Source organism: Struthio camelus, chromosome 13 (assembly GCF_040807025.1).
Source record: "Struthio camelus isolate bStrCam1 chromosome 13, bStrCam1.hap1, whole genome shotgun sequence".
NCBI lineage: Eukaryota > Metazoa > Chordata > Aves > Struthioniformes > Struthionidae > Struthio > Struthio camelus.
The window spans coordinates 23,497,556-23,525,055 of NC_090954.1; the positions used below are offsets into that span (position 1 = coordinate 23,497,556).

The 27,500-nt window shown below is 46.0% G+C and overlaps 1 protein-coding gene across 2 annotated transcripts in view; it reads left to right on the forward strand.

Annotated features, from left to right (window-relative positions):
- Positions 1 to 9,071: 9,071 nt before the first annotated feature.
- CYSTM1 (cysteine rich transmembrane module containing 1) overlaps positions 9,072 to 27,500 on the forward strand; it is a 59,553-nt gene continuing 41,124 nt past the window's right edge. The window contains exons 1-2 of one of the 2 annotated variants that reach the window (XM_068959594.1): positions 9,072 to 9,288; positions 21,701 to 21,948. In XM_068959594.1, the coding sequence (XP_068815695.1) occupies positions 21,720 to 21,948 (229 nt within the window). In that variant the 5' untranslated portion in view covers positions 9,072 to 9,288; positions 21,701 to 21,719. The remainder of the gene's footprint in view (positions 9,289 to 21,700; positions 21,949 to 27,500) is intronic. The other variant, XM_068959595.1, reaches the window with a different exon arrangement.

Genomic DNA, 27,500 nt, shown 5'->3' on the forward strand with positions numbered 1-27,500 from the left:
AGAACTGCCCCAGCCTCCTAGCCATGCAGATAGGACTCTTCAAAATGGAGATTAAGGTCATGTCCAGCCCCTCTTCCTGACTCCCACAGTGCAAGGAAGCAGCAAGGAACTGCACCAGACTCTGGGCCTAGTTGGGATTGCTCTGGGGCTGATTCATGGCTGCTTTGTAGTAAAAGTAGCCACAGGCCTGCCCTAATATGTGCCAATTACCAGGCCACTGCCTCAGAGCTGTGCAGGGGCTGGCATCACAGCAATGAGACAGGACCCTAATGGGAGATAAAAATCCTGGCCATTTAGAGGGCTGGATCCATGTGGCCCTACCATAAAAGCGTGGTCTACAGCAAGAGCAGGTCATCCTACTTGTGAGACCCGCTTAAACTAGCACCTCCTGGCATTTTGCAGTCCCTCCCTCTGCAAGCATATGACATTTGCTTGCCAGCAAGCCAGTATGTTCCACAGAGCACCAACATCTTGGGTACTGGCTACCCCAAATATGGTAGGTCTGCAAACCTTGTGTCTGCAGGTGAATTCTTCTTCCTTTGGTGGTTCTGTCCTTGCTCACCCTCCAAATCCCAAGCCCTTTGGTTCAGAGCTGCTCCGGCTCTACAAGGGCAAAGATCACCTCTAGACCATTCCCATGCCTCCTCTGCTACTTCACATTCATGCCTTGCTGTGCTGCTGCTCTCCTACTTGTCCTCTGATCCCACGCAGCCAGCAGAACTCTGATATTGCTCAGCGCTCCTGGAGAAAACTACATGGGGGCCTTGTGGCCTGAACACATGCAAGATTTCTGTAGCCTACATCTGCTTTGCCAAGCCTCCATTGATCTCCTCTGCTGGATTACAGTCAGACTAGCCCGGGGATGATGTACTGTTAGCTGGTTTATTGTGTCGATATCTTGGTTTCCCATTATTTAAACACCTCTGGAGCAAAGTCTTGACAGCACTGAGATGTTCCCTGCCTCAGCTGCTGCAGAATGCTTGATCAGCAAGAGAAGGGGTATATCCCTCTTAGCAGCTCCAGTAGCTGTGGATGCAATGGATTAAACCATTCCAGTGCAATTAACCAGCTGTCCAGGGTTTATCTGCTGGAAACCCTAAGTGATGGCATTTGGGAATACACCAACCAGAGAGCAAAGGGATTTCGCCTGTCTTTCGGACTCATTCCTGTGGCTTTGTTGCCTGCTTTCTTCAGCACAAAGCTGTGCTTTTAACAGCACCCAGCCTTGAGCTTCTCTGCCTCCTTTACATACAATGGTGAGTTGAAATCCCCACTCCTCTTTTGGGGGTGACCTGTGCTCAGCCTTTTTTGGCAGATAGGAAAACTGAGGCATGGTAAAATGATAGTACTTCCATGAGTCGCACTGGGAGTACAGAGGGCATTCATGTATTTGAGACATGTCTCAAGCCCCTCTGATCCTGGTACAGCAGCAGAGGAGCCATGTCTCTAGCTTCACCAGCAGCAGGTACCTTCTAATGGGGCTCCCTGAACTCAGGGCCTTGCCAGGTGATCTGCACCCTGGAGAAAAGCAATGCTGTGTCGCCTCTCCAACTTTGTACCCCACACACTGGATATACTGCAGTACTGGTACTGTTGGATCTCCCAGCCCTCAAGGCATGTTCCCTTACTCATAATGCGGAATTCACCAGCATTCACATGGACGGGGCCTTGTAAACTCTGTCTTCAGGGAAATAACTATCAGTCCTGCCAGCCCACCTGGGGCAGAGAAGCAGACCCAGCCAGGAGCCAATGGCAGGGGCTGAATGTAAGAAATGAGACCTTTCATCATACTGGAGCTGCTGGGCTTTGCTGTCCTAGATCTAAAGTGGCTTACATCCAAAGACCTAGGGATTCAGAAACCAAGAGACTTGGTATGTATGAACTCAGAAGGACAAGTAGAGCCTGGATTTCTAGTTCCTACCGCTAAGATTTAGCTTCCAAACTGACTTATCTTTCCAGCCCTTCTGAGCTATCTCTTGCCAATTCAAGGAGATACATGAGTCCAGCCTCTGGCAGATGCTCTGCATGCGCCTTGACCTCCACACAAGCTTCCCAGCTGCAGCACAGATTGATTTGTCACCAATTGCTTTGCACCTTGAAAATTCCCCACAGTGGGGGACAATTTAAGTCTCAGCCCAGCGTCACAGAATCACAGAATGGCCGAGGTTGGAAGGGACCTCTGGAGATCATCTAGTCCAACCCCCCTGCTCAAGAAGGGTCGTCTAGAGCACATCACACAGAATTGTGTCCAGGAGGGTTTTAAATATCTCCAGAGAAGGAGACTCCACTACCTCTCTGGGCAACCTGGTCCAGTGCTCTGTCACCCTCACAGTGAAGAAGTTTTTCCTCAGGTTCAGACGGAACTTCCTGTGGTTCAGTTTGTGCCCGCTGCCTCTTGTCCTGTTGCTGGGCACCACGGAAAAGAGACTGGCCCCATCCTCTTGACACCCTCCCTCCAGACATCTAAAAGCATTCACATGATCCCCGCTCAGTCTTCTCCAGGCTGAGCAGACCTAGCTCTCTCAGCCTCTCCTCATAGGAGACATGCTCCAGTCCCTTAATCATCAGTGGCCCTTTGTTAGACTGTCACTAAATCGATACAGCCCTCTGCTGTATCAGCTACTCCTCCCACTTCTGTATCTTCAGCAAACTCACTGAGTGGCATACCTCATCCTACTGTCCTGGCCAGGGCTTCAACAAACTCAGGTGACATGGCTGTGCAAAGCAGCACAGAAACCTCACTATATTACTATCAGCTTCCCTTCAAGTTCAAGATTTGGTGCACCATATTCTGATACAGAGGACAGTGGATCACAACTGGATATCTCCTTAGTCTAAGTAAAACAATGTCATCCAAAGTGATCAACTAATTTCTCTGCACCAGCCCTGAGCCTGGCCCTCAATGGTGTATTATTTCCATACACTTGAATATAACAGCCTTCAGATCTTCCAGCGTACATCTTACTTCACTGGGTGGGATGGGAGTGAGAGACAAACAGGAAGTAGGTAGAGATCAAAAGACTTGGACATGATGGAGCATGGAGACCCAAGTCAGAGGCTTCATGGAGACCCAGAGTCCTGTGACATGGGAGCAGAAGAGCAGATCAACTTCAGGAATATCTTGGACAGGGGTCAGGGCACAGCAAGCAGTATAACAGTTCTTTGCACCTCTCTAGCACACGGTGCTTCCCAGCCCTTTGAAGAGGAGAAGGGAGAGAGGGAGATGTTGCCAGTAACACTTCCAATTCACTGACAGATGGGGAAACCAAGGCAAGGAGCAGTTACCGGGTTTGGTCCAGAAGGTAAGTCAGTGGAAGGCACAGTAGAACCCATCCAGGGGAAGAAGGGATGAACAACCATTGCCTGCCTGTCGCAGCTCCAGTTTTTAAGTGCAGGGCTTAGACTCACCCAGCCAAGGCTAGAAAGACGTGAAAGGATATTGAACCTGTTGAACAGCATAGTGTCAGGAAGACATGACTCAGATTGGACTGGCCAGTGCAGTGGGGGCCAATTTCACAAGTGGGTGTTGCAGCTTAGGTTGCTGCAGGACCCTGTGGCTGTGCTTCTACCCTCAGAAACACCAGCCCCATTCCCTCATAGTCCAGCAGCATTCATTTGATTCAGATCAGACAGCCAGGCAGAGCTCCTGGCAGGGCGAACAGACATCTTCTTCTAACACCAGCTAAGTCCCAGGAAGAAACTATATATCTACGCTGTTAGTTTTCATCAAGCAAGTTAGGAAACTTTGACTTTTCTCCTCGGGCAGGTCTTGGGATTTCAGCACACAGAGTGAAGATTCATGACTTTATCCTCCAGGGCAGCATTTTCATCCTGCAGTGTTTTATTGATTCTGGATCTGCTCACATGATCCTGCAAGGGCATTTTCATGCCCCTCATGCTGGAATGGAGTGGGAACAAACACCTAGGTTGGTGAGAGCATGGGGATGGACAGGACCTCTTCAATGGACATTGTTGAAAAGAAAAAGGTATAGATGTGTCCTATCTCAGCCCTTCTGCCCTACAGACACCTCTGCCAAAACTGGTAATAAGCAAAACTTCCTTGCCTGCATCCTGTAATCTCACATAACCCTCTTGCAAGACAGTGGGGTGTTTCACAAGGCTTTTGCAATAAGTTTTAACTGAACGACTATGTGGAAAGAGGTGTGAAAGGCAGCAAGAACGGGGGCAAGGAATCGCAGCAGGCTCTCTGGGCAGTGGTCTTGCACTCTGCTGTTCTCTGTCTTATGATTCACTTTCTTTACAGTTTAGTGTGCTGTGTGGGTTCAGCTTTGGTGTTTGTCCTCTACAAGGTAAAGCCATTCCCTCTGGTTTATGTCTTTCAGGAAATAAGAGGAAAAAAGTAAACACCAAAGGAAAAAGCTGTGATTGCAAAGCCACTGAGTTGGCAGGGGTAGGGAAAGCTTGGGGAAATAAAAGTTGCTAAACCAGACTTTCCTGGCAGCATGATTTTCCTAACGAACAGGATTCATATCCCCCTTCCCATGTTTGTGAATACCAGTATTAGGAAACAGGAGAAAATGAGGGAGAAATTCATTGGTAAAAGAAAGATGCAAAGGAGACTTTTCTGATGGGTGCAAAAGCCTCCCTGTCTTCCAGCATCTCAGACAACATTTTCAAGCGATCACATTACTGTATCTTGCGAAGTTTCCTATCCTCAGCTGAGACTCAGGGCTGACCATGTCACGCTCCCACGCAAATGCATAGTGAAGCCTATGTGGGAGTTGAAGTGAACTCATTTAGTTCTACTTATGTAACACCTTAAGGATGTTCCCACTGCCTCACAGGTAACTTCTTGTGATGTGCTAATATGGCTGACTGAAAGTGGGTGAACCCTCCATCTGTCCCTGTTCGCAAGGAAACCTGTCTCTTCTTGTCCTAGGGGAGACCTGGCTTGTGCTCTCTTTGTAGGAGATTTTTGTGTGGTATTAAAACCCAGCCTGGGTTCCAGGGCACAGTAAAACCTAAAAACAAGCATATAATTTCTGTTGGAGGGGCAATAAGAGCAATCAAGCTTGGATTGCATTGCTATTTGAAGTATTTGCAAACTGGGTAATAAATAGATTTAAGTATCAAGTGTCTTTATAAGATCTAATGTTGCCACGCAGCGCTTTTCAAGCTGCTTTTTCAGTTAATGTTTGACAAGACAAGGTGTGTACCTATTGGCATTGCAGTAAAGACCCGAGACAAGTTTAATGTTCACCATGAGAACAAAGTATATTGTGCCTGCGGTAACGTACCTGGCCAAGGTATGTCATTTACAAATGCAAACAATATGTAAATAATATTGTAGTGAAAGCTACATGTGAAGGAGTTAGACTGCAGCTTCCAGGGCAGCTGAGTTGGCAGCTGAGCAGGCCCTGTTGCACCCTTGTGTGCAGTGTGTTCCCCTCAGCCCTTCTGCGCCAGCTCTCCCTTTCCTCTTACCCTCTGCACAAGCCACTTGAACTCACTAGCATGGCGCAAAATTATCCAGGGGATTTTTTATTTTGCTGTGTTAGTTTTCTTCCCTTTTGCAGAGTAAATTACCTCAGAGGAGGCTCTGGCAAGCGCCAGACCTGTCAGCAGGGCATTGTGGCTGGGAGCAAAGAAGGGAGGGAATGGGTGAGTTTGCTCACTGCATTAGGGAGATCACAGCCTTAGCCAGAGAAATTGATTCTCTGAGATGGGTCCTCTGATATCTGTTATGCATTGCACCCCTCATCAGCCAGAAGGTTTAATTTGGGATGCACTCACTACAGTGCTTGCTGGGATACTTCATAGAGAAGAGTGGTAGTTGTATTTCTTGTTCTTCTGTTGCCCAAGCATACAGTATCTCCTATACTAATTTGAATAACTTCTTCCTGGCTAAGCCTCATCAGAGAACCAGTATTAAACTGGCCTGATTTTATATACTAATCCGTGAAGAGGGAAAGGAAGCTCATTTCTGTGTGTGAGGCAGTGCAAGAACAGGGAGCGTGCTGCTTCACTCCCTGTGCATTACTATTCTGCGGTCACAGACACTACCACGGCTCCCCAAAACACCTTGCACCACTCCAGGCACAGGAGTGACCCGGGAGCAGCCTTCAGGCAGAAAGTTGCTGTTCCCCTTTGCAGTGAGTCATAAGCATGAGTCACAGCCACGTGCTCAAGGCAGGCATGATAAAGTAATACTTTGACCTATGGCCCTGACCTATTTTATCTGAACAAGTCTGGACAAGTGCTTTCCCAATATCTGTGCCTGGAAGTTTTCATGCACAAGTTTCCTGTTATTAGCAAAAGCCTACAAGATATTATACCAAAACCTGAGTCACTGGTATGCATGTTCCTGTCATTTACAAAGGCATACGTAAATAATATTGTAGGGCAATGAAAGCTACATATGAAGGTGTGAGACTGCAGCTTTCAGGGCAGAGCTGTCCCTGTCAGCTCTAGCCAGGCCCTCAGAGAATGGGAGCATTGTGTGGGATGAGACCAGGAGAGGTCTCTGGGATTGCTCAGTCCTATCCCAGGAACCCCCATTGCACAGTCCTGCTTTTAAAGGTATCCAGGTCCACTTTATAAACAGTTTAAATATTTGCTTTTATTTGAAGGCAGTTCTGGATTCTTTCAATGCTGAGGGTTAGAAATTGTCTTCTAAATCTCAGGCTATGTTTCATACATAGTTGGTATGGTTTTAGATTTGAATAACTCTTTCCTCTACCGTGTTTCCCTCCTGAGGCATTTATAAGGAACAATCACATTTCCTATTAGCCTGAGTTTTGCTAGGCAAGCCAAAAACCCTTCTTTCACTCTGCTGTAGGTGATATTGCAAAAGAGATAGATCTCAGTTGGGACTTTCTTCAGGCAAGGTCTCTCATCCTGGATTTAACAGACCCATTCAAATCCATGCTCTGTCCTGGGAGCTGTCATCCTGTCAGAGCTCCATTACGGAGGTGAACCTCTCCCAGTCTTGTTTCTGCCTCAGAAATGTTCATTTCCAATTCCCTGCATTAATTCCTATTGGCTTTTCTGCTGCTGCCTTTGTGTTCTGTGTCAATGTTCTCAGTGAAAATTGAGGCAGAGCATTCATTTAATTTTAGGGAATGCACCCACATTATTTAAATCTCAACCTTAGCTTCTTTGCACTGTAGCCTTGTTTCTTTCTTAGTTCTGTTTTAATTCAGTTGTACTTTGCTTTTTGTTTTGATTTCCTTTTTAAGATCTAACTTAGATTAATTTTTGATAAGTCCTGATTTCTGACTTTCCACATATAGGCTTCTTTGCTGAGCAACCGTTCATTTTTCTGTCCCTCCTAGACTCTCAAAGACAGAAACGGAGCAGGAACTGAACGATCAAGAAAAGCTTTTAAACCTCTCAGAAATGCATCAGTATTTTAATGTACATTTACCAATATCCGCATGATGTCTGCAATCCAGGAGATTTCTGTTGAATTCAGGAGCGTGTTAAGGACTTTTTTTAACAGAGGTGACTGATGAGGCAACTAGGAGAAATGCTCTGCTAGAGCCATTACTCACAAACAAGGAAGAGCCAATTAGGAGTGCAAAAGCTGAGGACAGCTTTGGTTGCAGTGACCATAAGATGGCAGAGTTTCAGTTCCTGAGAGAAGAGTGCAAGACAACTAGCAGAACCACAACCCCAGTGCCTGAGAGCATATTTCAGCCTCTTCAGGGATCTGCTTGGTAGGATCCTGTGTGAGACTGCCATGGAGGGCAAAGGGGCCAGGACGGCTGGTACATCTTCAAGGATCACCACTTCTAAACACAAGAACGGGCCATTCCTGTGTGCAGGAAGTCGAGCAAGTGGGGCAGAAACCAGCCCCACCAGAGGTGAACAGGGAATTCCTGACCGAGCTCAAACACAAGAATGAAGCGCACAGAAAGTGGAAGTGGGCACAGGGAGGAACCTGGGAGCGATGGAGAGGCATTGCCTGGGTGGGCAGTGGTGAACCTGGGATAGCCAAAGCTCAGCTGGAGTAAGCAAGGAATCTAGCTCAGCTAGGAACCAGTGAGAACCAGCAAGGGCCATGAACAACAGGGAGAGCTCCTAGACGTACATTGGCAGCAGAAGGAAGGCTAAGAGACATGTGGGCTGCTGCTCTCTGGGGCAGAGGACCTAGCAACCATGGACCAAGAAAAGCCTGAGGCCTTCTTTGACTCTTTTTTTACTGCTGAGGTTTACCCTCAAGCTTCCCAGGCTAACAGCAGAGTTTGCAGGAGTGAGGAATTACCCACATGAGAGGAAGGTTGACTTGGGGTGCACTTGAGCTATCTGGACACACTCAAGTCCATGGGACCAAGCAGGATGCATCTGAGGGTGCTGAGGGAGGTGGCCAATGCCACTGAAGGCCATAGCAATTGGGGGAGGTTTCCTGATGGAAAAAGGCAATCACATTTTCCCACATTTTCAAGGAGGGCAAGAAAGAGGACCCAGTAGCCTACCACCTGCTCAACCTCACCTCAGTCCCTGGGAAAGCAGGTGATGGAGCAAATGCTCCTGGCAGCAGCTTCCAAGCACCTGAAGGACAAGAAGGGCATTGGGAGCAGCCAGTAAGGATTTATGAAGGGCTGAAGGACATGAGGCATGAGGACGGACTAAGAGAAACATGTTTGTTTTGCCTGGAGGAGGCAAAGGGGAGATGTTAATGACGTCTTCAACTCCTGGATGGGAGGACGTAGCAAAGACTGAACCAACTCCTCTTGGAGGTGCATGGTGAGAGGACAACAGGAACAAGCTGAAACAAGGGAAATTCCCCTCAGATATACAGAAGTGCTTTTCACCATCAGAGGGGTTGAGCACAGGGGCAGCCCCAGCGAGGCAGTGGAATACTCGACCCAGGATCCGGCGCAGCCCTGAGGGACCTGGCTCAGCCAGCCTCAGCCCCCGCGCTCCCCGGCGGCCGCGGCAGCGCGGCCCAGCCCCCTCAGCCTGCTCCCGGCCGGGCGCGGGCGAGCAGCGCAGGCGCTTAGGCCGGGGCTTTGCAGCGGGTGGGGCCGCCGAGGCCTCGGGGGAGCCGGCGGGGCGGGTCGGCCCCGCCCGAACTCGCGCCCATTGGCTGAGTGGGCAAGCGCAGAGGAAGCGCGGAGGTTCCGCAGCTTGCGCAGCGGGTAACCGCGGAGCGCGCGCGCACACACAGAAGCACGACTCGTGACCTCCCCCGCCCCCCCCCAGCCCGATTCCTATTTAGCCATCGGGCGACTAGCTCCTCCTATTGCTTTCTGACGTCACTGCCAGCTGCGGGGGGGAGGTGCAGCAAGTGCGAGCGGCGGCGCGAGACGGGCAGTGCCTCAGGTACGGGCGAGTTGGAGCGGGTCTCGCGCTGGTGGGGGGCCGGAGGGGGCTACGGGGGCTCGCCGGGGGCCGGGAGCGGCCTGGGGGGAGAGGGGGGGGCGGCTGCCCCAGCTTGGTGTGGGGCCGGGAGCGGCCCTGGGGGGAGGGGGGGGGGCGGCTGCCCCAGCTTGGTGTGGGGCCGGGAGCGGCCCTGGGGGGAGGGGGGGGGGCGGCTGCCCCAGCTTGGTGTGGGGCCGGGAGCGGCCCTGGGGGGAGGGGGGGGGGCGGCTGCCCCAGTTTGGTGTGGGGCCGGGAGCGGCCCTGGGGGGAGAGGGGGGGGGGGGCGGCTGCCCCAGCTTGGTGTGGGGCCGGGAGCGGCCCTGGGGGGAGGGGGGGGGGCGGCTGCCCCAGCTTGGTGTGGGGCCGGGAGCGGCCTGGGGAGAGGGGGGGGGGCGGCTGCCCCAGCTTGGTGTGGGGCCGGGAGCGGCCCTGGGGGGAGAGGGGGGGGGCCGGCTGCCCCAGCTTGGTGTGGGGCCGGGAGCGGCCCTGGGGGGAGAGGGGGGGGGCCGGCTGCCCCAGCTTGGTGTGGGGCCGGGAGCGGCCCTGGGGGGAGAGGGGGGGGGCCGGCTGCCCCAGCTTGGTGTGGGGCCGGGAGCGGCCCTGGGGGGAGGGGGGGGGCGGCTGCCCCAGCTTGGTGTGGGGCCGAGGCACCCTTGCCTTCCCGTAAGGACTGATGGTGAGCAGGTCTTCGAGGGCAGGAGAGGAGCCGGAGCGGAGGGAGTATGGGGTGGCTCTGGGAAGCTGAGCATGCGGGAGGAGGGTCTGGGGAATAGCCCAGGCGGGTGCCCCCACCCCATGCTGCCGCCTGGCAGGCGGTGGAGGCATGCAGTCTTTGCTCTGGAAAATGTGCTGGCCCTTGTTGTTTTCTGAGGAGATTGAAGAGCAAAGCATCTCGGGGTAAAGAGAAAAGGATGCTTTTTACCTCCGGGAAGGGTCTTGCAATGGGACTGACTGCTCTGGTGGCAGCAGTATGCGTCTTCCGAAGTCTCAGATGAGAATAGATGCTGTTCTGGGGCAAAAGGGGGGATTAAACAATGGAGTTGCCCTCTGGCCAGGGAAATGGTGCTGCTTACTTCAGGATGTTCTTCCCCCTTCTGCTAGCTATAATTATGTTTGTTTACCATTAAGTTTCTTTAAACGTTTTGAGACTTTCATTGTAGGGACCAATGTAGCTGTGCAGTCACTGTGGTGTCTTGCAGCCTTATACTGTGTGTCAGGGAGAACAGTACTTCCCTGCTGCTGCTGTTTGTCTGTGTAATGGGGGTGCAGGGAAGAGAAGAGGAAGGCAAATTAGTAGTCAAAGCAGGTAGCTATATTTAATACTATATAGCAATAAGTATGCTAGCAGTCCTCTGAGTTACAAACAATAATACTGCACCCTATGCTTAAATGTGGTTGTCCTGGATTTACATTTCCTATTCCTGTAGCCACTAGAGACCTCATTTACATAATTAAATGCCTTGGTGAAATAGGAGAATTTAAGAAAGGAGCCTGCTTCCTTTATTTTTTTTGCCATACTGATCTGAGGTCCCATTCCAAATAGCAGTTGGGAAACCTCTATCTGGGTCAACCCCAAGATCTGTCTCCATCATCCCAGATTCACGTTTAGCTATATCTAAAAGGAAAATTAAAAATGCGTTTTTGCTTTTGCTGCTTTCCCCCTTTTGCTAGGACTTCTGTTGTTCTGCCTTATTGGATAAACAGAAGGTTTAACTGTGCTGTCTAAGCGGTGTAAATCTACAGCGTAGTAAATGTAGGTATGTTAAAACTATAGTGCTGAGCGACTGCCAACTGCTTTATGCTTTTACTGCATCAGTTTTTCTAATAAAAAGGCTAGCTCTTCCTAGAAACACTTCAAATTTCTAACAAACAGGTCTGCATTTCTCCTGATAGTTCCTCTTAATCTTGTGATGTGCTGTTTCACCAAGGGATGGTGAAATTTCTAGTGGAAGTCTCAAACTTGAATGAGCAGTGTTCAAATACCCACCTTCAATATTGATGTTTTCTACCCTCCTGTTTTGTGTATTTTGTCTGCCTCAATTTCCTCTTCTGAACTGACACCATATGGCTCAATGAGTAGAGAATAGCACTCTGTCATTTTTGGGAATAAAGAAAGATAGTAAGAAACATGAGTCATTCAAACAGATTGTATCATTGTCAGGTTCTGGCATAGTGCCATCTGCTGATTTAGATTCCACAGAAGGCAATCTGGAAGAATTACTGAGGCTTGCTCACCATACAATGTGAAGAGATCACTTTCCTCCACATTTTCAAATGAGAGATATGCTTTGCATGACATCTATGGTATAGGACAGGTACACTTTTTTCTATTGCCCTCTGTTGTGATGGCCACAGGATGCATGTTGCAACCATGACCTGCTTGTGTAGAAATGAGTGTGTACATTCCTACTACTATGCATTGTGGTTTCCTTTGGAAGGAAGCTGAAAGCTGCAGGCAGGGAGGGAGCTGCAGTATGCTTCAGTGAATGACCGGCAGCTGGGGTTGCAAGGCGCACTGTGGCGTACACCTACGTTATAATGTAGATCTGGCCTTCTGTATTCCTTGAGATCAGCGGTGAAACCTGGTGGTCATGACGACTAAACTCAAACTCTTGCTTCTTTCAGTTCTTATGAGAAAGATATTTCCACACTAGCATTATTCATTGTTGGGGTGTGATTTGGTTTTGAGTCATTGATGGTAGTTCTCTGAACTCTAACAGCATCCCTTCAACTTGAAATGTAGAAGGGTTGCAAAGATAATTATTGTACCTCTGACAGTGTAAGGCAGAGGCTTATCAGAAGTATTTTCTTTTATCTTGTGATAAGCAGCCATTAAAAAAGATTCTTACATCTCTCCTATGGGTTGAAGTAAAGCATCATGTTACAACTGCAGATATGGTATGGAAAAGCAGGAGGAGGGTAACTGAGAAGGCATAAGGAAAAGTCTCAATCTTCCTCCATTTTCCAGCCTGTAAGGAAAATCTAATGTTGAGTAATGAAGCTGTAGAAAAAATGTTTTTATTTCTGTGTACATGCACTGACTTTACTCTCAGTACTGCCTTAGAAGCTATATGCTGTTTCAGTGTTGTTCAGTGTTACCCACAAGAGATTGCATGATGATTTCTTACCATCAAAGTAGTATCCCCCATCAATTTATTAGTGCTGGGGAGGCTGTTTCATTACTGAGATGCTGTGAGAGTGCAATCTGAATAACACATACAAGCATATTATCTATCTTAACAAGTGCTTATTAACTACCTTGCCAGTTATATTGTCTGTTTTCATTCTGCTTTCAGGTGGATCAGCAGAAATTCTTACCTTAACTATCATTTGCAGATTCTAGTTCAACTTTTTTTGATATTCAGATGTTTCCAGTGGTTTTTGGTTTTAGTATTTGTTGCACCTTAAAACTATCTTAATACAGCTCTTTGAATGCAGGCGTAATACTTTAGAGATACTGCCAGAAACGTATAAGTATATATATAAATGTGCATATGCAAAGACTGCAACAAAAAAGTTGCACAAGAAATATTCAGAACATGAAATATGTTGTTAATCTGCAATGAGTTCCATAAAGGGCTCTGCTTTTTCATACTTTTTACTGCAGCCACTTATATAACTGGGCTCAACCTCAGCATGTGTGTCAGCATCAAGTGCATCAAGCCTACACCTTTGGAAGATCTGTTCTGTGGTGCTGTCTTCATTATTGTTGGTCTCTGGTGCTAAGCCATATGTTCATACAACTTTTTATCAGCTATCTGATAAACCTGAAGATTCCCCCCCCCCACAAAACTGCAGTTGATGTAATAACGGTAACAGAGCTTTGGTTTGAGTAGGGGTGGGGGAAGTAGCTATACAAGTAGCTATTCCAATTTCTCACTCTTACTTCCACAGCCTAAGGAGCATGTACACAGTGGACAACAGACAAGTGGAAAAAGTAGGCAGTAAGTTAGAGTAGTATTTATGAAGAGGTTCTGTGTGTTTGTAATGACTGACAAGACATGAAGCTTCTCTGCAGAAGGAGAATCCTGGCGTTCAAACCTACTGCATGGGCATGAGGCTGCATTGTTGCAAAGGTCTCTTGAGACAGAGCAGCAAGGACAGATCTTGTGACTTTTAAGCTTTAGAAAGGCAGTTTCATCTGAGGCAAATACTGTCAACCTAACATCAGGCCCTGTAGCACTGATCGCCACCTTGAGTTTTGAAACCAAAATTATCTGGAAACATGTACTGAGGGTGGGTTTTGTCCAGAAGGCGTGACAGAAAACAAGGGACTGGGAAGGAGGGACAGGTTTAAGCCTTTGTAGGGAGAGAGGTGTGAGGCTTGCATGTGTCAGGTGCATTCTCCATTTACACAGCTGAGAAGACTTCAGATGTCAATAGGACTTGCAGTGGTACTGAGAGGAGGAACTCTCTAGCTCTGGAACTTCTGGCAGTTAAATGCCTGTTGATCCAAACTTGCAGTTTTTTGTTTAGCAGGCTTGACTGATCTGATGGCTTCAGTCATTCAGATGGCTTCCGAGATGTTTAGAAGATGACTTGCAACCATCTGAATAAAGTTAAGGAAGTCCATCACTTCTTAGCTGTTATGAAGTATCATATACCAGCTAGTGACCTTTTAATAAAATTGGTTTGAACAAGTCTGTAATCTTCCATTGGTAGTATAAAGCTGGGCTTTTCACTTCTGCTTAGACATGTATTTTGGGTAGTAAAATATTTCTGGGAGGCTTTTGATAGAATAGATGAAGTTCCTGTGCTGTCCAACTATTCAAATAGGTTGATAATGCTGCCTAGTGAAGTGGGTGGACGGAGTGGGTAAACCTGGGAAGAAGCTCTTCCTGGAAGTGAATAGAGCAAAATGGAATATCTTGCCATTTATCCTTAATGTACCTTCTATGCAATCACTAAATGGAGCTTGGAAAGAAGCTGGTAAGAGGGAAACACAGAACCAGGCCATTTAAAAGCCACTTGTGCTTTTTTTCATTTGGATAGTGTTCATATGAAATGTAATTCAAGGTCTAGGCTTGTTGCCAGGAGCTGGATTGTTGATGTTAAATGTACTTTCCATTAGAGCTCTGTATTGGAAAACTACTTCCTAGTGCTGCAGGCATGGGAAGGGGTGGGTATCATCAGTGTGTCCCAGTTGCTGTTCTCGGCATCTATGCCTCTCACCATATCCTCTGTCTTTATCTGTGTAAAGGCCAGCTGAATCAAAATCTAGTGTGCACAAAATGTGATTCTTCCTGGCTACACCAGGATACAAAGTGCAATGCTTGATCTGCTGTCTTAAATACAAACTTATTGGTTTCAAGCTCCTAAAAATCTGCTAATTTTTTTGGGGGGGAAGGGGAGATGTCTAGACATTCTAAGACTGATCTTCATTGTTTTCAAACTCATTAATTTCAGCTTGCTTTGAGAGCTATTTCTTACCTTGTTTGCTATGCATTACAAGGCTCTTAGCCCTGTTTAAGTACACAGACTAGATGGTGGTTTCCCCTACCCCCTCCCCTAGCTTTTTATTTTAACTGATCCATTTGAATAGGAGATTGGATTTGAAGGTTCTGACTTGCAGGAAACTATCTGTAGGGATTGATGTTTCTTCTTTACAAATGAGATGTAAAAATACAGAAGGCTGTATATACTATTTTCTCTTTTGCTGAGATAACAAGGAGCAGTGTAGTCTGTGACAATATGTGGTAGCAAATTCATACTGGCTTCTAGTCTCTTTAAATGCCAGAACTATGCAGACCTCAAAAGAGGTGCTTGGGAAGGCCAGCTTTGTATGTGGCCTTTTGGGGGAGGGTACAAGGTGAAACTGAGTTGCCTTGGCAAGGTGTGAAGGTTCCTTATTTGGGGATCCCACATGTTAACAGAAAAGCTTTCCTACCATCATGCTTTCCCTTATTCTCTTTGTTCTTGCTGCTTTTTTTTTCCCCCAGCTTAATTTTATCCTCAGACCAAAAGTCCTACCACTCGTGCTGTGCTTCTGCAGGGTTGTTCTTGCCAAGGGACATGGCAGTCTCAAATGGTAGTGTAAATGAGGCTACCACGAAGTACTGGTTCAGGGAAAATTCCTTCCCACTGATTTTCTGACCTTAATGGGATAAGGATAAATCTTACTGATTTAGGGTGAAGGAGAGCAATAAGTGACTAGTGTTTACAAGGGGAGATAGTTACTGCCAGAGTCCCACCACATACTGATCTGTAAAAAGGAGTAAATAGGTGGCAGCATGTGCTTGGCTTTTTTTCCCAAGACTCTAAACCAGCTCTTCTGTCTCAGAAGGATCTTGCAGCTGTGATTAGCACAGTGAAACCTGAGCTCCATGTTTGGCTTGATGTACAGTGCTGTCCTAGGAGTTGGTGAGGAAAGGAACAAGAAGCAGAACACTGCTGTGATGTGAATCTGCAGCAGCAGAACTTTACGCAGTCTGGTCACTCCATCTAAAGAAGAAATAGTAAAACTAAACAGTAATGGGTCACAAGAATGATTAAGGAATATGACAGGCTCCATAGGAGCAGGATCTTCAGCTTGGGAGAGATGCCTGGAGAAAAGATAAAATCATGAGTATACAGGAAGAGGTGAGTAAGGAACTTAATTCCCTACTGCTGTAATAGTTTCATTGGGTATGTTGACTTCTGCAGGATATATTGATTGCCAAAGTAGGCAGGTTCAAAAGTATATATGTGTATACAAAACATCATACTTGCACCTTTTCATAAGCCTGAGAGAGAGAGATCTGACTAGCAGTAGCTCTTATTTCAGTGTGTGGTGTGTGGGTTTCTTGTAGCCTTAGGGAAGCCAGTATGTGCAGCCTTTATAGGTTTGGTAAGCTTGCTTAAAAATCTAACTCTCCTGTTAAGGAAGGAGAAACAATGTTTGTTCATGGACTAAATAAGTTCAAACATAGCTAGGGAAACTTAATGACATACCAAGTAACTTATCTCTTAGCAAAAAATGCTAATTTGAGGGGAAAGGGGAAAGAATAGGAGTATTTTACATTTCTCTTCGGGTATGCTTGTAACTTCTCTGATAACCAGAAACAGATAAGGCAAGTGATTAGTAGCATCAAAAATCTCAAGATTTACTGGATGTAGTACTAAGCTAAGTTTCACTTCAGGTGAGGCTGTACGGTGCTATACTAACTCCTAATGGAATCTCCTGGAGTGCCATGAAAAAGAGCTTTACTGACATGTTGGCCTCTTTCTTCAGAGCTTTGTGTTCAAGAGGTGCTAGTTGGGAAACCCACAAGTATGACTCATGATGCAGGTTCATAGGAGCTAGTGTTGGTTACAGCCAGTGTAGAATTACTGGTTAGGGTGAGAACCCACAGCAAAGTTTACATACCCTTGACTAGGAGCTGAAGTATGTCTCTGAAAAGTATCTGCTTCGTGATGCAAGGTGCTTGCTGGCAAATGTATATCCAGGGGAGTAAACAGGGCTAGCAGACAAGTATCATGTGTGACTTCATGAGACTGAAATCCAAGTATTATGTTCAAAAAGGTAAGTAGGGAAAAGTATATGCATGTATGCATGACAGTCAATAACTGGCACTGGCAATGGGGGATGAAAAGGAATATATCGGAGAATGTTACTTGGCACAAAGGCTACTGAGAAGGCTGATGTTCACAGTAGAGGAACAGTTTGAAGGAAAGCAGACAGAAGTAATACTTAAGACCTTTGGGCAGTCTAGTTCCCACAACTTCCTCATAGGCTTGCTGAATGCTTTAAGTTTCTGGAGTTTAGTTGTCTTGTTCGATACAGATAATCTCCAGTACAATTGCTGTTGAAACTGTTCTTACTGGATGCTCTCTTAAACTTTTTGCCTAATTTCAGTGCTGGTATATTCAGTTTTGAGGGAAAAATTACATTAATGTCATTCTTCACCTCCTTTACTGTCCTCTTGTGTTCTTCTGACTTCACTAAACACACATCTACTCAGATTTTGGTAGATTCTCTTCAGCTTTTTTCATCAGTCCTCTTTCCCCCTCCCTAGTGTTAACAAGCAGAAGTTCAGTTATCTGCACTCCAAACCTGTCTGTTTTTAAAAACTAAATTTTGACAAGGCTAAAACAAAGCTGCTCATACTGGTGTTCTTTTTCTATTTTCTTTCTTGCTCACTATGCTATCATTTCTGTGTTTGCCCAGACCATCACCAGACTTGGACCCTTGGGCTCAAGTGAGGTTGAGCAAACTCGCAGAAGAGAAATTTAGCCTTGTATGTTAGTTGCCTGGATGCTGTCTGGTGCACACTGGTCACCAAATGCTTAGTCTGCTCTGTGTATGTTTATATAAGTGTGTGTATGTACACACTTGCACACATGTGCATATGTACTGGTTTTGTTCTTCTGCAGGAACTTGCTTTTGGCCACTATTTTGAGATGAGTTTGTAGGTTAGATGACCCTTAAGTGTAACCAAGGATAGCTGTTGCACTAAGTCCTAATCTGCAGACTTTTGTATCTGAGTTACTTGTAGGAACTTGCTACCTGCATCTCACTGGCTCTCTGCAGAGGATTCCCTTTGCTGCAGACTTGATAGAAGAGTTGCTCCTTAACAGTTCTACTGCACTGCTTCAAGTGAAACTTCTGTTTTGCTTGTCCATTTTCAGATGAGCAGTTAAGTGGTCTGGCTGGCCAGGCAGAGAAAGAGAAACAAAGTTCCTCTAATGCTTGACATTAGCTTAACAGTTAAAATTCTAAGGCATTAAGAAATAATCATTTGGAAAGGTAGCAGCACTGCCCTAGCAATTAATTATGACTCTTTGGTCTGCATAGCAAAAAGAGCATCAGAGTTAATTCAGTTGAATGACAAACTGCAGGCTGGCAAGGTCTGGGAAAACCTAGTTTGAGATTCAAATACTCTTCAGTATTGTCATAGGAAGGACACTAATCCTATTACCTTGAAGTAAGTCTGTGGAATTGTTTTGAGTTGTATTGTTCCTTAGGTGTTATAATATAAGACTGGCTCTTACAGGCTGAGGGTGGGAGAGAGCTGTGTAAGAGCCCTACAGTATGTATGCAGAAGCTAACATACTCCTGCCTGAATTTCATTAGCAACCTGTAAATAAGGAGAGGAGGTAGGGATCCTTCCTTGGGGAAGGAGAGTCAGCTCTTTGAAGTGATGAAATAGTTGAACTGAACTTTGTTTATGACTTGCTAAGTCAAGGATTGCAGCAGCTAAACATAGCCCAAAGCCTTGACTCATTTGGCTTTGGCTGGGCAGATAGCTTTTGGTCTTGCTATAGAGTCAGAAGGTGAAATCATTAATCTTTGTGCCAGAGCTCAGACTAGATGTGCTAATGGTCTCCTCTGGCCTTAAAATCTGCACCTCTCTCACCATTAATGCAGTATACTGAGCATCTAGGTCAGTCTAGCCCAGCTGCTTGTCTTTTTCCAACACCTTCCAGAGGTGTTGGAAACACCACTGAGGCTTATCACACCTCCTGTTCTGTGCCAGCAGAAGCAAGTAATTTTCCTGGTATTTCTCCCAGAGCACTGTGGAGAGTAGGAAGGGATATGTAAACATAAAAGAAAATAGTGACTCTTCTAGAGCCTGTCATGGCAAAAGGATAATAGTAGAATAAAACTATTTAAATCGGGACAGTTCTTAGGTTTCTCAAATGGTGAGAAGCTTGGGGAAAACTAATGAGAAGAGTCTTGCTTAGTCATGCTATTAAGAGGTTATTAAAATTGCAGTATTGTGGTGACAGTCTTGTATCTAGATGGCTGTGGCGAGAGTAATGTGTTAGGTAGCTCTTAAGAATTTCAAGTCTCTGAAGTCTCTTCAGTATTGCTTTTTTGAATGAGACTGAGCCCGAGATCTTGATTGCTTATGGCTGTTTAACAGTTCAGGAGCATTTTATTGAAAGAATACGTGATGGGAGGAATACAGGGACATTGTCAGAGTGTGCAGGGATGCGACGAGGAAGGCTAAGGCCCAGTTGGAATTAAATCTGGCAAGGGATGTCAAGGACAACAAGAAGGGCTTCTTCAAATACATCACTAGCAAAAGGAATACTAGGGAAAACGTGGGCCCGCTGCTGAACGGGGCAGGTGCCCTGGTAACAAAGGATACAGAAAAGGCAGGGATACTGAATGCTGCCTTTGCTTCAGTCTTCACTGCTAAGGCCAGTCCTCAGGAATTTCAGACCCTGGGGACAAGAGAGGAAGTCTGGGGAAAGGAAGACTCTCCCTTGGAGGATCAGGTTAGAGATCTTTTGTCCAAACCTGACAGCCACAAATCCATGGGCCCCGATGGGATTCACCCATGAGTGCTGAGAGAGCTGGCGGATGTTTTTGCTAGGCCACTCTCCATCCTCCTGGAAAGGTTCTGGAGATCAGGAGAGGTGCCTGAGGCCTGGAAGAAAGCCAACGTCACCCCAGTCTTCCAAAAGGGCCAGAAGGAGGAGCCAGGAAACTACAGGCCTGTCAGCCTCACCTCAGTGCCTGAAAAGGTGATGGAACAGCTCATGCTAGAGGTCATCACTAAGCATCTGGAGGACAAGAAGGTGATCAGGAGTAGTCAGCATGGATTCACCAAAGGGAAATCATGCTAGACCAATCTGATGGTCAAGCATGCCCGATCTGGCCTTCCATGATGGAATGACTGTCTGGGTAGATGAGGGGAGAGCAGTGGATGTTGTCTCCCTGGACTTGAGCAAGGCTTTGGACACTGTCTCCCATCACATCCTCCTAGGTAAGCTCAGGAAACGTGGGCTAGATGAGTGGGCGGTGAGCTGGATTGAGAACTGGCTGGATGGCCGAGCTCCGAGGGTTGTGGTGAATGGCGCAGCGTCTAGTTGGAGGCCTGTGGCTAGTGGCGTCCCCCAGGGGTCAGTCCTGGGTCCAGTCTTGTTCAATGTATTCATCAATGACCTGGAGGAAGGGACAGAGTGCACCCTCAGCAAGTTTGCTGATGATACTAAACTGGGGGGAGAGGCTAACACACCAGAAGGCTGTGCTGCCATTCAGAGGGAGCTGGACAGGCTGGAGAGGTGGGCAGAGAGGAACCCCCTGAAGTTCAACAAAGGCAAGTGCAAGGTCCTGCACCTAGGGAGGAAGAACCCCATGCACCAGTACAGGCTGGGGGCTGACCTGCTGGAAAGCGGCTCTGCAGAAAGGGACCTGGTACTGCTGGCAGACAACAAGTTAAGCATGAGCCAGCAATGTGCTCTTGTGGCCAGGAGGGCCAATGGGATCCTGGGGTGCATTAGGCAGAGTGTTGGCAGCAGGTGGAGGGAGGTGATCCTGCCCCTCTCCTCAGCCCTGGTGAGGCCTCACCTGGAGTACTGTGTCCAGTTCTGGGCTCCCCAGTACAAGAGAGACATGGCCCTCCTGGAGAGGGTCCAGCACAGGGCTACGAAGATGATGAGGGGACTGGAGCATCTCTCCTCTGAAGAAAGGCTGTGAGAGCTGGGCCTGTTCAGCCTGGAGAAGAGAAGACTGAGAGGGGATCTCATCAACGTGTACAAGTATCTGAAGGGGGAGTGTCAAGAGGATGAGGCCAGTCTCTTTTCCGTGGTGCCCAGCAACAGGACAAGAGGCAATGGGCAGAAACTGAACCACAGGAAGTTCCATCTGAATCTGAGAAACTTCTTGACTGTGAGGGTGACAGAGCATTGGACCAGGTTGCCCAGAGAGGTAGTGGAGTCTCCTTCTCTGGAGATATTCAAAACCCATCTGGATGTGATCCTGGGCAATCTGCTCTAGAGGTCCCTGCTTGAGCAGGGAGGTTGGACTAGATGATCTCCAGAGGACCTATCCAACCTAAACGATTCTGTGATTCATTGAGTTATGATGTCTTCAGGAAATTAAAGCAATATTGTATATGAATAGTTTATTACAAATATCTAGACCAGAACTTAGATGTAGTTATTGCCGGAAGTGTAATATTCTAATTCAGGACAAAATGCATTTCAGTTAGGCATTCTTTCCCTCGTCCAGACTGAGGCATATGTCTGTGGTAGGCTGTCCCTCGATGTGCTTTACTTTGCATTTCTGTCAATATTAAAAAAGAAATCACTTTTAAATCTCTCAAAAGCAATTTAATCACTTGAGTGGAAGCTGAGGAATTTTCTTTATAGTTGGGAGACTGTTAAATATCTTGGGGTAAATGGCTAATTCATGATGTGGGAAACTGGCAAATCAGTTTCTCCTTTGCTATGCTGAAGTCATGTTATTTAAAAGAAGTCACTTAAACTCAGTCTCTGCCCATGTGATAGGTTAAAAGCCTCAATGCTTTACCAGGTGTTTTGAAGTTGGTTAATCTTAACTTAATGCAAGATCCTTGAGAAAGCAATCTGAACTGAGGTTTATATGCCCTTGGAAGAAGCAGGCAAAAGCAAGGAAATATTTTTTTCTCTCCTTCTGCTGCAGGACAGACTCTGCATCCCACATGAACTACGAAAATCCTCCACCTTACCCAGGCCCAGGCCCAACTGCTCCATACCCGCCCTATGCACAACAACCAGGTGGTCCTCCAGGCCCATACCCAGGTTATCCACCTGGGCCTACTGGACCTTATCAGCCAGGTCAACCAGGCTATCAAGGTTATCCGCAGTATGGATGGCAAAATGCACCTCCACCTCCAGGACCAGTCTATGCAGATGGGCCTAAAAACACAGGTATGCTTTGCAGCAATGATGCAGTGTAATTGTGACCCTTTGTCTTGCAAATACATAAGTACGTGTTGGGTGGTGTGGGGGGAGGGGGGAAGGGTTTTGTAACGTAGTTGCCAGCCTCTGGCTTTAGACAGGGCTGGATGTAGTAAAAGCTGTTTGGAAGCAGCAATTCTGGCCATCATTCTGTTCCCCTGCTTTATTTTGCTATTGTGTCTCTAATAGTTCTCCAGCTATTGAAAGGTGTTGCTGAACAGTCCTGATGCAGATCATTGAAGAGAATCTTTATGCTGAAGTCATTACACCCATTTTTTGCTAGCTTTGGATTTGCTAGCACTGTCATTCTGCCTGTCCCTTGGTTGATTTTAAAAACTTCAACTGAAGACTGGATAACTAAACCTAATAATATTCAAAAGTACAGTTTCTACTGAATTATCATGCATGGATTTTTTCTTCAGTCCATGAAAATCTGTTCAAGTGATCTAATGGTACCAGTGGAGTAATTCTTAAGCTTTTAATTGTTTTTTTTAAGTTGGTTGTTTTGTGAAGCTGTTATCTTGTAAAAACTCCAGATTCCTGGGGAAGGAAAGGAGGACAAATGTAACTTACCTTGGCAGCTAGATGGTCTGTCTCTGAGTGCCAGTTCACCACAATCTGGTATGCTGGTTTAATCTGTCACCTACAGCTCTCTTGGGCTCACTGCAGTGCTTGGTGCAGCCTTGAATTATCCAAGTTGGATAAGGCTTGGTCTGGTGCCTGCTGCCTCTCCCTAGAAAGAGGAGGGTTTGGTGGTAGTTTTGTGAAATCCTTGCCTTGCTAGTAAGGAAGCTTACCTGGGCACCAGGTTTATTCTCCTCAGCTTGGCTTTAGTAGATGTTCCACAGGCTTTGGTTGTAAGATCTCTTTGAAGTACAACTTCTTATGTATCATAGGAGTATATTCATCCTCTCAGTGAGCATAGAGATTCATGCTGTCGTACCAGCTTACGTGCCTTCCTCAGTACTTTATTCCTGACTTCCTCAGTAATAAAGATACTACTCCAGCCTGGGAAATGGAGGCTATCATTACTTATGTGCTTCTTTTGCAGTGAATATCTTATGTAGTCCTGAGCAGTTCAGAAGAGCCTTAGGTGACTCTAGCTGTTCTGGCTGCCTTGGGGTGCCAGAGGATGTGGCTAGAGCTTCCAGAAGGGCTATGCTGCAGGAAGGGATGTAGGGAATGCTTTGGTAGGGGGTGCTGTCCACCAGGGACTAGGGTAGAGATAGGAGTTCCCTTCTGGAAGGAGAGACGTATCAGGGTTTGTATTGGAGGTAGAGTGGAGCTGCATACAGGAAGAAGTATCAAGTGTGTATGATAATGGATAGACTAACTTGGGACTAGAAAGAAATGGGACTAATGTATCTCAAATGAAAATCTGGGTTAATGCTTTATAGTGATGCAAGGCGCTAGCATTTCAAGGAACTACTGTAATCAAGACTTTGGGTCTGAGGGTGATGGTCAAGTCCTGACAATTTTGAAGTGACAACTCCCCTGGGGCCTTTGTCACTACTTGAGACTGTCCTTGGCTGTTGCTTATTAGTGCAGTTCTCTACATACTGTTGTCCCAGTTCTTTGGGATATGTCCTTGCATGTGTGAAGCTGCAATTCTCAGTTCAGGACTACTGCTGGGTCGCTGTGCTCTTTGAGGGGAGCACAATGCCCTACTAAAGTGGCTAGGGCAGGCCAGAAAGATCACTTATTGAAAAGTTTCCATATGATAGAGCTGCCATAGACCCGGGATATTGAAGTGTCAAAGACAGGGCCTTTCAAAAGGAGGTAAACAAGTGCTTCTTAAAGCGCTTGGAGCCCTCTCAGGACAGGAGTCTGAGTTTATTTGCTTCAAAACGCAGCATTTGTTAGAGAACTTTCATCTCTGCCCCTCTGCTCTACCACTTCATATGTCTCTGACTCAGCAGCACGCTGTGGAAAAGGTCTGTTCAAAGTCCTCACTTTATGGGAACTTGAGACAGTTCGTAGCAGAGTTTGGGCCTGTGTTGAAGTCAGAGGAGCCTTGACAAAGATGAGTGGACAGGCCAAACTGGAGAGGCCTTTTTCAAGACTTTGTTTTTTAGTGTGCTTGGCTAAAACAGTGGACTTGGATTCAATTACTGGGGCTAGTGTATATAAGCCTTGCTGGGGTTATAGCTGACGGGACATGTCAGGAATCTTCTGCTGTGGGTATGGCCAAAGGCCCCAGTTCAAAGAAGCAATAATTAGTGTGAGTGATAAGGAATATGAATCGGTGCAAGTCGTGCTCACTTTCCTCTGTAAAAGTGAAGGCTTCAAGGATCTGCCTCAGAAGGAGGAGATGCTTTTCCTCACCACCACATGAAAGTGAAGTGTAATCAGGGTTTTCCCTGGGGAATGTTGGAGTGGCTAATAGGCATTTCTGGGTATTTGGGGAAAATAGTCTTGTGTGTAAAACATCTCCTTTGATTAGTGCAAGTCAGAAAGATATGCCAGCAGAAGCTGACAGGAGAGAGGGACTACTGCTTTGAGCAGTCTGGCATTGAGCCAGAACTGCTATCTCAATGGTTAAAGGATCTCATGTTAGACTACACCAGGGAACTGATTAGACTGAAAGTCCTATTTTCAGACCAGGTCTCTGCTACTTTCACAAGTCTGTGTACCAGCACAAGGAATAGGCTGCTAAACTGGTGAGAGCAAGTAGCAAAGTGTTTGAGTGCGTCTTTCTGTAACAGCCTAGGCTTATGCTGGAAAGAGTACGGCTTTGTGTTAAACCTAAGCTAATGCAACTGCAGTTCTGACAAAAAACACCTTAACCCGCAAAACAATGATCTTCTGGTAGATTAGGTCTTTAAACTCACAGTGGCCATATGGTCTGTAGATCTGACTTGGGAGTCAGTGACTTGTCTGACTTTTGCTTGTGTAAGTATAATGTGAAACCCCATTTATTAATGTGTTTAAAAAGAAATCAAGGCTATAATTTAGTTTTTTTGTTTCTCTCTTGATTCTCCTTCTGTTAAACACCCTTTTTCCCCTTGTTCCTTTTTGGCCAGTCCTTCAAATTGAAACCTGACTCTTGTAATGTGATGCTTGACAGAAGGCTGCTTTTGAGCTTGGTATGATGATGACACCCAGGAATGTCTAATACAGAACCAATGTCTCTGTTTTAAAAAAAAATCATTTTTTTTAAAAATCATTATACTTATGTGTCTGTGGCTGAGCCTGTAATGTAAACTTGATAGGTAAATTTAATGTGGCTTGTCAGTCCTTGTGGTGTTTCCAAACAGTTAACTGGAGAGAGCTGCTGTGTGGATGCTTTCTTTTTTTGAACAGATGCTTTGCTCTCCTTGATGACTTTGCTTAATCTAATAAAATAAACTATTCAGAGTAATGCATTAATATTTATGAACAAATGTGTGCCCACATTGAAAACTAAGTAGGAAACTTGTTCTACTTAAAGCCTTAAATTTTGTGTAGATGAACTGCAAAGTGGGCTCTTGTTACATTATGGACTGTTGCTGGTGTGCTAACATGTGGAAATAGCTAATTATGCATTACATCTTGATTACGTCTTGGTCCTGAGTGGATCACACAGATAGAAATAACACTGTCCATTACCAGGAGAGACTTCAAACATTATAGCATAAGTCCAGATTAACTGGGTTACTGCTGAGGTGCTTTGGATCTGAAAATCATTTTCCGCCTCATGTATACACGTTCTCAAAACCTGGCAGTAAAACGGTATTTCAAAGTGGCAGCGTTCTTTTTAATCAAGTGATCAGTAGCCTGTCTAAAGTAGCAATGGATCTAGCCTGTTCAATTGGCCCTTAAAGAAAAAACAATCCTCATATGGCTTATTCTCTATATTAAAAAGAAAACAGTACCTGGGATGTAACAGGGAAACAGCTTAAGCTAAGCAAGAACAGGCTTTGTCGCTCACACTACTCAACAACTCACAAAATGCTGAGGTACCTTGTCTCAAAGGCTTTTCTTAAAGGACTCTTCAGGCTGAACAATGCTGCCCCCAACATTGATGTGAGTGATACCACTTCTGCATGACATGCAAATAGGGAAGCAGACTTGTATTCTGCAACTATGATGCTCCAGATCTGCAGAAAAGTTCCTGTACCCTGCATGGCTAGAGTTTAGTCCCTCTTATTGGGGTCATACTTGGCAAGGGTGGGTAAAACCTTGGCTGGAAAGCAGGAAATTATTACTTTTAAGTGAGCAAAGACTTTGCTAGAAATTGATATGAGAGAGGATGTTATCACAGCTTGAATGATATTGAATAGGAGAACAAAGAATGTCTTGTTGAAGGAAGGTACAGGCCAGAACAGTGCTGAACAAGAACAAGTATATTCTGCTCTGAACTCTAGGATTAATTAACCATGGTGACTGACTGAACTGCAAAGACTAGCTTGCTATGTATGCATTAAATCTTATAGAAGTCATTTGGCCGAAACAACTGTTTACTATAGCACTCTGGAAGAGGAGGCTACAGCTGCTGATGGTCCTTTGCTTCCTTTCTCCGAGTGAATGGAGGCTAGCATATGCAAGTTTGCACTATCCCTACAATTAACTTAGCTACCTCAATTCTCAACACTTAGGTTTGAAAGGCTTCAGAAGTATACATTTCTTCTACAGGTGGAAGAGCAGTGAGTCGGAGCGGTTAGTGACTTCTCAAGGTAACAGAAGAGACCTGGCAGCCATACCTCAAAAGAAGCAGTGTATTTGCTGAATCATCATTTTTCTTTGATAGCTGGCTTCGGGGCTTGCACAGGCTACTGCTAGACAAGCTTCCATAGAAACAATACTTTGTACATCTTGCAAGGGCTGTTGGCTGTTGTTCATTAGAGGTAAACAACTTGACCTTTATAGATAACTTATATACTGAGGCTGAGGGTTGTTATCCCTTAGGATATCTGATCAAACTTCCTGGCTGTAAACTGATGTGTATTGATTTTTATTCACGTGGTACCTGCTATAAAAACTAAAGGCTCTGTCTTCATGTCTGTCCATGAACACGATTTCTTGGAACACAGCAGGTCTATGGTTTGGTGTCACAAAAAGCTTTGGGTGGCTAAAGAACTTGCCTGTACCAGAACATAGTTGGGAAAGATACAATAGTATGAGTACAGCATTTGTGTGGAGCAGAGCATAAGAAACTGGTGGGCCTTCTCAAGCTGCAGAAGGCTGGCTTAGGAGGAAGACACTTCCAGAAAATATCTCATTTCCCCACCAGTTCTTCCTCATTGTAGAATTAATTCGGTGTCAACTGGCATAAGGAAACTGAAATATCTGACTGGTCAGCAGATACTCTCTTGTCAATATAAATTAGGGCTGCAATGTAATGCTGTTCTTTGTGGCCTGCTTTAAAAAGTGGAACGAGCTGAAGTGTGGAGTGGCATACTAATTTTGAAAGAACTTGCTGATGTTAGCAATCTGTTCAGCTTCAGTTTTTTCTGTTGATACATAGCAACATAATGGATGAGGTTATTCCTTGCTTTACTAAAGGAACCAGGCTCTGTCAGCAGCCTTCCTTCCAACTGCAG